This window comes from Lepidothrix coronata, unplaced genomic scaffold (genome assembly GCF_001604755.1).
Source record: "Lepidothrix coronata isolate B3197 unplaced genomic scaffold, Lepidothrix_coronata-1.0 Scaffold283, whole genome shotgun sequence".
NCBI classification, from domain to species: Eukaryota; Metazoa; Chordata; class Aves; order Passeriformes; family Pipridae; genus Lepidothrix; species Lepidothrix coronata.
Genome location: NW_016690463.1, coordinates 204,242 through 214,560, shown reverse-complemented (window position 1 = coordinate 214,560; position 10,319 = coordinate 204,242). Strand labels below are relative to the sequence as shown.

The 10,319-nt window shown below is 49.6% G+C and overlaps 1 protein-coding gene across 10 annotated transcripts in view; it reads left to right on the top strand.

The window, feature by feature from the left end:
* The first annotated feature begins 523 nt into the window (after positions 1–523).
* The window catches only part of RUFY3 (RUN and FYVE domain containing 3), a 32,696-nt gene continuing 22,900 nt past the window's right edge, over positions 524–10,319 (top strand). For 2 of the 10 annotated variants that reach the window (XM_017836718.1, XM_017836720.1), the window contains exon 1: positions 7,870–8,563. In XM_017836718.1, the coding sequence (XP_017692207.1) occupies positions 8,386–8,563 (178 nt within the window). In that variant the 5' untranslated portion in view covers positions 7,870–8,385. Of the gene's footprint in view, positions 688–1,402; positions 1,539–2,289; positions 2,356–2,738; positions 2,814–7,869; positions 8,564–10,319 lie in introns of those variants that run through there. The other 8 variants (XM_017836728.1, XM_017836727.1, XM_017836719.1 and 5 more) reach the window with 7 other exon arrangements.

The window sequence follows — 10,319 nt, the reverse complement described above, 5'->3', positions numbered from 1 at the left end:
TCTGGGGAGCCCATGCCTTGATTTGTTTGCCAGTACCATCTGAAAGGTGTTGGTTTCCCATAGGAAATTAAGGAGAGTAATTGCAAAGAAATGTCAGTGCATATCATGGTTTTTTTTTTTTTCTGTGTGTGATGTTCTTGGGGGAAGCCAAGATGTGAGTGTGTACCTGACCCTGTCCCAGGCCAGGTGCTGTAATTCAAACATGCAGGTGCTCTGCTCATCCTCTGTGAGTGAAATGTGCTTCTGTAGGGTTGTGATATAAAGCTTTATACCCCAGGCCTGTTCCTGGCAGGAACATGCTGTTCATTGCTGTCTCAGGAATATTTTGGTAGTTTTCAAGGCTGGTGGTTAGTAAGCTTAAGCTGGACAGATGGGATCAGTCCTTCTATGTCCAGATGGACTGAACAAATCTTCTGGATAGAGCAGTGCTCTCTGTACCCTGATGGCCAGAGGTGAGATGTGTAACCTTTGAGGTGTGGGGATAAATGTCCTTCACCTGTGCTCACTCATCTGCTCTTATTCTGGCAGCAATAAACAGTGTTGGCCGCTCTTTACAAGGGAGAAGGGTCCCAGCCTTGCTGAGGAGGGAACTAGAGCTTTTCCCGCTGGGAACTGGGACTGTGATGGAGGCTGCCACTGATAACACTGAGCTAGGCTCTGGAGGCTTTGCCAAGAGGTCAGTAAGAGGTAAGGTGCTGGAAAAAAAAAGCAGCTTAGGTGCTTTTTTGGGCGAGGAATGGTGTTGTGTAACAGGCATCACATGGGATGTGGAAAATATCCAGCAGAGGTGCTCCCTGATCTCATTACTACAGCACCTGCTCGTGCATGTTTCACACTTGGTACAAAAATGAAGGGCTCACTCAGGGTCTTTGATGGATCTGGCTCTCTGCTTCCTTGGAAAGCTCCAGACAGCTGGCAAGCAAAATTCTGGCAACTTCCACGTGAGCAGTAAATGAGGGAAATAACCAATTAGCGTGCCATTACGGACACGCTCCCCAGAAATACTGGGATTAAGGCTGGAGGCCGGAGGGAACGCGGCGTGTCAGCTGCCCAGTGCTGGCTGCCGGCAGATGGCACAGCATGGCTCCCACTTTAATGAAGATTAACTGGGCATTATGTCCACTTGGTTAGTTCAGAGATTGGACAAAGCCATCTATATCGTTCCTGTATGGTTTTATGTATCAGCGATCATGAGAAGGCCAGGATTATTAACCCCATGGGAGGGGGGACGCTACTGCTGTTTTAAGAAATACTTGTGCCAAAGGGAAATCCCTGGTGGCAAACAGGTTTGAAAATCCCAATGAAAATGCACACATGTAAAATCAGGGAAGGATCACAGATAATGATCAGGAAAAGAAGCAAGAAGTGGAGCTGAGTTAATGCTGCTTTTTTCCTTTTTCAGCACAGTTTCTGGAGAAGGTGCTGACACTGCCAAGGACAAGCTTCAGCTGTGGGATGGTGCTTGTCCTGGCCAGGGTGCTGCTTGGAGAGGACTGTTGGCCTCAGCAGCCCCTAATGCTGGTTGGGACTCACCTCAGGTAACTGCTCTGCCTCACCTCAGTCGCCCCCACAGCCACGGAGGTACCTGCCCCAGGTCCTCTGCACCTGCTCATCTGGAGCAGGGTGATCCAAGGGATAGTCAGTCCTGCCTGCACTTGCATGGAAGTGATTCATATTTAAAGTGACACAGGCAGAGTGTAGGAAGCTCTAGGGTATGAGCTGCTTTGTACAGAGCACAATGGCAGAGGGGGGACAATGCTTTCTGTATCACAGCCTGGAATTTCTATTTATACAGGGTGAGGAAAATATATTGACTATCTCACGTGGAAATATACCTGCTGCTGCCTTAGGTTTTGTTAATGCTTTCCTAGTTGTGTTCCATAATACCCCATCAGACACTGCTTTACTCTCATTAGCAAGTAGAAATTCAAACCTTCAGCTGTGAGATTGGTAAAATGGATTAAAGAATCTGTTGAATTAGTTGCAGCATGTTGCATGACTTGGGGCAGCGCTGGAAAATCAGCCTCCAGAAATCAGTTGCCTTTACAGCTTTGCTTTTTTAGTTTTAATGTGAGATTGGAAAAGAAAGCAGCGCGTGTTTCAGCTTAACCTGAGTGCACCGAAGGTCTTCTTTAAAACTGGCAGATTTATGTGCTGCCTGCCTGCTGACAACACTACCCTCCGCATTAAGTGCCCTGTGTTTATCCCTGTCTTCTGAAAGACAATCTATTTGACAGTTTTAACGTTAAGCAATACACTTGGACTTTGTATTGTCGCCTTTTGTCCCAGGATCAGAGAACGCCGCTGTCCGTGCCGGGGGGAGGCAGCACACGGTGCAATGGCTTCGCTTCTCGGGTAAGAGCCCCTCGGGATCTCGCTGTCGGTGTCTGTGTCACCCCGCGCTCCCCCCGCGCCGGGCAGAGCCGCTCCCGGAGCACATCCCCGGCCCCGGGGGCGGAGGATGGGGCGGCCGCGGCGCCGCTTCCCGGCCGGGGCGGGGCGGGAGCGGGCGGCGATGGCGGAGGCGGAGCGGGCAGCGCTGCCGCCGCCGGCCGAAAGTTGCCGGGACGGGGCCGGAGCGGAGCTGCCCGCGGGCATGGAGCGGCGGGCCGAGCCCGGGGAGGCGGCGGCGGCAGCAGCGGAGGAGGAGGAGGAGGAGGCGCGCCCTTCCTCGCCGCCGTTCTTCCTGCTGTACCCCGGCCATGGAGGCGGCGCCGCGGCCGCGCCGCCCGCGCTCTGGAGACCCCCGGCGCCCCGCGGCGGGGCCGGGCTGCCCGTGCTGGTGCTGAGCTACCCGGGGCCGGACGGAGCCCGTGAGTACGGCGGGGCTCCCCCGCGCCGGGGGCTCCCGCGGGGCGCGGCCGGCAGTGGGCGGCGGGCGGGGGGTCCCTGAGCGCCGCTCCCGAGGATGCTCCTGCCCGGAGCGCTCCGGGCGGCGAAGGGCGCGGCTCCCGCGGCGATCGAAGTGTCCGCCCGAAAGGTGCCCCTGCCCCGCAGGGAGCCGCAGGGTTTGGGGGGGCCTGGCTGCTCCCCGGCGGCAGGGAAGGGCAGCGGGCGTGGACTGGCCCGGAGAAGGGACAGTGAGAGCTGGGAAGGAGGCGGTTTGTGTGTGTGTGAGCCGTGCTGGCCCAGCAGGTCAGCAGAACCAGCCCTCCTGAGAGTCCTTCCTGCGCCCTTTGCGAGAATTCGTGCCGGCCTCTGAGATCAAACAGGCTGTCCTGGACTTGGGATGGAGTTAGGGGCTGGGGAACCCCCGCTCGGGCTCCCTCCTGGTGCTGGCAGGGAGAACAAATCCGAGTCAAAGGCTCAGCACCCTGGAGATGTGAGAAGGCTGAAGTGCATCGCTGTGTGGGGTGTGTTGGGTGGCAAATAGTTTTCTGCTTTGTAAGATTCTTTGTGATATTCTTGCGGTGTATTTGGGTAAGCTGGAGAACTGTGTAGTAGTTGGGTGTGCTTTAAAATAGAATTAAAACTACACTTCTGAGTTCATGTAGAAGAGATCTTCCATCTTCCCTTTTTCATCCTTTCTGAAAATAGCCAGCGGCTTCATCCTTTGGGCTGGGGCCAGAGTGTGTGTGACTGAGCTTTTGGCCTTTGCTTTGCCACCTCCTGTCCCAGGTAAGCGTTCACTCACACAGGAGCTGATATTTTTGGAGTAGGTATTTGTTTGTTTCTCCTTGGGAAGCTGAAGTACTGAAAGGCATTACTCAGCAGAGCTGTAACCACTGAGGTAAGAAGTCCATGCCTGTAATGCCAAGAGGAGATGGAATGCCCTGACTTTGCTCTGAGCTCTGTGAAGGACTGTCTGTGAGTGCCAACTTTCGTTCACAGTCCGAAGTCCCTCTGTGGTAAATTGTTGTTGGAACTGACAGCTCCCTGTCAAAGCCTTCTTTTTTTCCTTGTAATTTTTTCCTAAGCAGGAGATCTTTATCCCCAGTAAACCCTGTGATGTGCATGCTTGAGCTATTTCTGATGGAAAAGAAGACTTGAAGAACAATATTCAGAGCTGGTCAAACTTGGTTGTAAGAAGGCTGTTGTGTAGATGTGGAGAAACCAGAGCATCACTGAGCGTTTGCTCACAAGGAGTGGAGAGGCTCAGTGGTTGAGCAGTGCTTTATCCTGTGTCAGCCTTACTCTGTGGTGCCTGTTGGTGCAAGCTTTGTGAAAAACCTTTATAAAATGCATATTGAAGTTTCTTTGTTCTTTTGAGCCGTGGAGGTGACAGCTGCCTGTGCAATGTTGTGTGTCACGGTCTGCTCAGGGACTGGCTGATGTGGGTCCCTTCCAGCTGGGAATACTCTGTGGTTGTGATGCTGTGATTGCAGTGTCCGAGGGGAACAGGGATCATCATCTATTTGGTGTGTTGAGCTCTGTTTCTCCTGGGGCCAACTCTGTCTTTAAATCTTGTTTTCATCATCTCTTGTTTTTTCTTGTTTTGGTTTTTCCCAGTTCTCCCATCTCTAAAGCAGCTTTCATTTGCTCATCACAGAGGAGCAGCAGGAGCAGTGGGTGCTGCTGCAAAGTCTTATGTGTTACAGTGAGGTAGTGGCCAATACACCAAAAAGCCAATATTTCACAGTATTTTGGAGGTGTATTTCAAGTATTTTTTTTTCCTGTTAAAACGCAATCATTAAACTGTTCTCTCTGATTCTCACCTGATTCCAATCATCAGGTGAAGGCCACAGCTGCTTAGGGAAGGAGAGGGCAAAAGCTTATCAAGCCAGCAGCACCTGCTTGTTTGTTACAGGTGGTTTCAGACAGACAGAAGGAGCAAGAAGATTTACTTAAACGTGCTGAGCTGCAGTAAAACCTTAAAATACTTCTTAAATACAGTAAAAGCAAATTGATTAGGCTGTCTAAAAAAAACCCCAGACCTAAAACCAAGTCAAAACCATTCCTTTCTCCCACTGAAAGCCTACACAATACCATGATACTTTAAGTAGACCTTTTCTTCCCATTTTTGAGTTGTACCCTCAGTTATGGGAGTTACTCGAATGCTTAAATAGTATCTCTCTATTTCACAGTAGGTAAACAAAACCCACTTCGTCACTTAGTAATTAATTAAGAAATTGTGTCACTGTGGTTTTGGTTGTTAAACTTTGTTTTCCCCACTGCTGTTTGAGGTTGCAGGGTTCAAAGTAGCTGGTATTTGAAGTAACGTGCATATCTGTGTGGCAGAGGAGCCAGAAACAGGCTTTGCAATGTAGATGCTGTGTTGCTTATTTTATTTTATTAGATTACATTCCGTGTCAGAGGTGGCTTTGTCCTTTCTGCTTTACGATCTCTACACACTGAGGGAGGTAAAGCTTTCTCCTAATGATGGAAACTCAGCTTGCTTGCAGGCTCTGGTAGTAAAAGTACACTCGGAGATGCTCCCTGGAGTCCAAAAGGTGGTTTGGGAATTAGTTTGGGTTTCTTTGCTTAGATTATTCTAATTTATTCAACTTGTGAATACTTGCCAGTACAGTTGAGCTCTCAAATACTGGTGGCTGACCAAGTGCTTTGCTTTCAGGTGGTTAGTCTTAAAATTCCAAGGCAGTCAGTTGGTAATTCCTTAATCTTATAAACATTTTGGCAAAAACCTGCCTTGTTTTGCAATCTGGCCAAAGCCTCTAAGAGCTTGTGCCAAAGTGTGGCTCACAGGAGGGGTCGTAGGACCAGTCAAGGCTGTCTGACTGGTTTGAGTTGGAGAAAGTGATTCATCCTGAAAAACTTCTCCTCTGCATTTATCCCTGCATTATTTCTGTCCATTGGCCATCCTTGAACCCTGATGGAGCCTTATCAGGCACCCTTGAGTTGCCTGGTAGTTTTATGAAAGGCTTTATGAAAACACAAATATTTGATACCTTTATTCTGTTTCTTAAAGGTGCTGTTGGTCTATAATTTTGAGACACAGGATGGGGGATAGGGAAAGGTTTCTCTTGTGGGTGATGATAAAAAGGTCACAAGTCAATAAGTCAGTTCCTCTTTGTTTTGTTTTTTTTTTTTGTGTGTGTGTGTTTGTTTAATAATCAAAGATGAAAAACATTTTCCAAGTACTTTAAATATCCCTATGGAGTATTTGCAGCAGGATCATTGCCTAAAGGAGCCTGAAAATAGAACTGAGCTGGAAGGGACAGACTGGCTTCCGTTATTTCTTCATGTTAAAAGCAAACCAGTGAAAGTTGAACAGTTACTGATTTTTTTTTTTAGCAGACCTGCCCTGTCATCCTGGTGTGGGGGTCACTTACCAGCTGAGTTCGTTCAGCTGAAGACTGGGATTGTGAAATGGGAGCTGCAGGGTTACACCCAATGCTGTTTGTGTTTTTAATGTCTTCAAAGCAAAGAAATTAAACTGTCTGATAATGAGCTCTGTTGGATAATAGCTTGAGCAATAGCTTCTGTGCTTTGTGTGTTCTAAAGGGTTTATTTTGCCCCTGTGCCGCTTGTGTAGACCCTTTCCAAAGGTTAGCCAGGGCGAGCAGCTGTTCTGTAGCTGGTGGTGCATGGCCACTTTGTCTGGGTTTAAAGTTGGGAGTGGTGCAATGTGAATGAGGCTCTCACTGATGAAGGGGTGTGTAAATCGTGAGTGAAGACATTCAGCACAGTTTGTAAACTCTGTTCTCTTGGGGAGAAGGAACAATAGTAACTCAGTGGTGAAATAATTCCCCTTGGCATGGCTGTAAAAACAGGCTCTGTGATGCCTGCTTGGGTTTGGCCCAATGGGGAAAAAGATGCTGAGTCAAAATGTGCTGCACCAGGCAGGAAGCATTCACAGAAAGCAACTGCTTCCTCTTGTCTGTCAGAAATAGCAGCTCTTCACCCTTTTTTCCAGTCTTATGAGGGTTTTACATAGTGGGTGCTTTTTCCAAAAGCTGCATACATTGCTGTGCTGAACTGTGCATCCAGTGACCTGTTCTGGTGTTTCACATCCCTAGGAAACAGATGCACATCCTGTATATCAGTCATGTGTTCTCACCAATATACAGTTCTGGTGACAGCCTGCTCCAAGGCTGACTGCCCATCCATTTCGGGTGGATGCTGTGCATCTGCTCTCCTCAGATATACTGGAGCCACTAAGGAATGAAGTCAGATAAGGGAATGTATTGGGGCTTGATAAGGTAGTTGAAGTGGGTGGTGAAGCAATAGTGACCTCAGTGTAGGAATGAGAAGCCTGTCTGGTGACCTGGGAGCACTTGTCCTCTGAAATCAGGGCAGTGTGGGATGGGGATACAGAGGAGGTTCAGACAACTGAGAAGGGACCAGGGAATGCAGCACTGTCATATTATTCTTGAGAGGTTGAAAGCATGTTTCTTTGTCTCCTGAGAGGTAATATCGCTTCATCAGCCTCACCTGAGCAGCACCAATTCTCAGGTGAGGTTTTTAAAGGGTAAGATTGGGTCACACAGCTGTGTTCGTGGTGTTCTCCCTCATTGTTCTTCCATATGCATGTGCCCTGCTGAAAGAGCTTCCTCCTCAGTCACTGAACTGCTTAGAGCCAGACGATTTTCCTCATTGTTTCCTCGAAATGATGATAAATGCATCCTAACACTTTTTTGCACGTGGGGAATCTGAGCTCCAAGGTGCCCTTTGGGCAGGTGGCACGGCGAATAAAGCCCAAACTGCGACTCGCACACCTTCCGTGAAAACAAAGGTGCCGATTGAATTCCTGTAGTGGCATCCCGGGATGTGTAAGGAATACAAATGTGCCTTAGTACCGCTGGCGCTGGCCCTCTGTAGTCCCGGGGGGCGTTCTGCTCGCTGCCGGCTCGACGAGCGCAGCCCGCAGAGGGGGTACCGTGTGTGATGAGCGCCCCATCGCCGTCCCTGCATCCGCGGCGCCTCGGCAGCATCCTGGGAATTGCAGGCGATCACATGAGCCTGGATTCCCAGCTCAGTTCATTAGTCAGCCATTTTGGTCACCACCCTGCTCACTGCGCACAGCCAATCCCGGCAGCACTGCCGGGCTTCGCAGAGAGACGGGCACCAGCACTTGGATTTCGGCAAACCTGGAGATCTGCCTCCCGTTCGTCCTTTGTTTTTGCCGGGGTCATCACCAGAGGAACCCATTCTTTTTGCTTCGGCTGCTTTTTTCCCCTTCTTTTCGTATTTTGGACCTGTTTTTCCCTCCTGCCTTGGATGCCGGAGCCAGGTTTCCTGTGGATGCTGAGGATCGATAGCCTCTAGCATAGCTGGAGACGGCAGTCGGTGGAAAGGAGGGAGGCAGAGCAGAGCGGGAAGGAGCAGCGTTTTTACCTTGCTTGATCCATGAAAAGGCCAGAGCAGCCTCTGTGATCCTGAGCAATCTGTCCTTTAATCGCAAGGTATTTCTGATTTCCTTCTTCAGAAAGCTTTTATTTTTAGTTCTTATTTTTCCCCCGTTGTTGTTGTACCAGCTGAGTCATCATGTCTGCTCTGACGCCTCAAAGCGACATGCCAACCCCCACCACAGACAAGATCACTCAGGCTGCCATGGAGACCATCTATCTTTGCAAATTCCGAGTGTCGATGGATGGAGAATGGCTCTGCTTGCGGGAGCTGGATGACATCTCGCTGACACCCGACCCAGAGCCTACCCACGAAGGTACGGTCCGGTTCCTGCCCGGGATCTCTGCGGCCGTCGCATTGTTCCAGCCGCGGCACGAGTTGGGAGGGGATGTCTCCGGGAAGAGATGATCTTGTCCTGCCTGCAGAGCCCAGACATCCTTTGCCACGTTAGAAAGCCAAATTACTGCTTCAGATGGTCCTTAGCATTTATCGGGTTTTTTTGAAACCCAACCCTTTGAGAGATTTGTGCTTAATCCTTATCTTTTTAGTTGTATCAGGTTCGTGTATCGCAGGAAGGAGGAAAACCGCGCTGTGTGCTCAGTGAGAGCATTCGATGGTGATTTTGCGCTCAGAACGGGGCCGATAGCTCCGTCAGTGAGCTGCCAGCTCGTACAAAGGGAGCACGCTGGCAGCACCCCAGCGGCGGTCGGGGGGAGTTTTTGGAAAGCTCCAAGCGATTACGCAGCGATGCCCCTTGTCAGGTGACAATGCCATCACACGTCCCCCAGCTGGCCCCTGCTGAGCGTGCTGCTCTTCGGAATGGCTGGGAAGGCTGAAGTGGGGAGGTGAAGCACATCTTGCTTTCTCCTGGTGATCTGGGTTGGTGGTAGAAACAGTTTAATGCCAGGATGAGGATTAAAAGCTCTCGGAGAACTGAAAACACGAGAGGACATCCACGCAGTGCTCTGCCAGTCAAGTGGGCAAGAAGGAGAGGTGATGAATTTGTGCAGTAATTTTGCCCAGTAGCCACAAGCACTGTTCCCAGTGCCCTTGCTGGATGCACCTTTTGGTCTTAAAGCAAGGAGGCTCCAGCTTTTCATGCCTGACCCTTTTCCAGTAGCTCCTGAAAAGCCACTCCACCAAACAGCCTTGCTTGACCTGTTTGCTGCTGGCTTGTCAAGTCAGCAAAGTCTTATATCGTCTTGCTGGATGAGACAACTGAAATTGTGGTGGGGATTTAAATTAAATTCCCAAGGGACAATTTAATTTCCATTTGACAGCTGCTTTCAGTGGCAGCAGCCCTTGGGTTTGGATTTGGCTTGCCAAGTACTTAGTCACACAGTGGGATACCAGACAGAGGTTTGAAAAGCAGAGACTTAAGGCTCCCTCTCAAGCATATCCCAGGGGCTCAGGGAGGTGAGTACAGGGAGAGCTGGAATTCAGCTCTTCCAATTCCTGAGTACCTGAGTGTGACATAAAGACCTCGCTTGCTCTTACTCAGGAGTTTTTAAAGCTGTAATTAGTCACTCAGAGTAGCAAACAGGGCTAGAAAACAGTATTCGCTCATTTCATTGCCGTATTATTTAATTAAAGCGTCAAAAAAGAATTCAAGGAGGGAGCTGTACCATAAAGACCTCCATGGAGATGTTCATGCATAAATTAAGGTTGTTTGCTGAGAGGCACGAAAGACTGGTTGTTTGGGGCGGTGTTTTTGGACCCAAGTCATATTTTGAACAGAGATAGAAGGTCAGGGAGAGTGTTGACAATAGAAGAGCTGACACAGCTGTATCCCAGGCATTGGATCTGGTGCTACTGCATCAGCACTGCTGCTCTGTCCTCGGGGTGAGCACGGGGCCAGGGGACAGGATCATGGGCTTGTGTCTCTTGTCATGTCCCCATAATATGAAAAGTAGGCACGATATGAAAAAGTAGACATTACAAATAAGGAAAAAAAAGCTGTAGACTTCTGCCCAAGGCATAAGAAAGGGTGGCAGGTTTTTTGCCTTACAAATAAAGACATGTAAAATATATACTGCAGTAAGTAGGAGATCCAACAGCTTGTTGAAATGAGG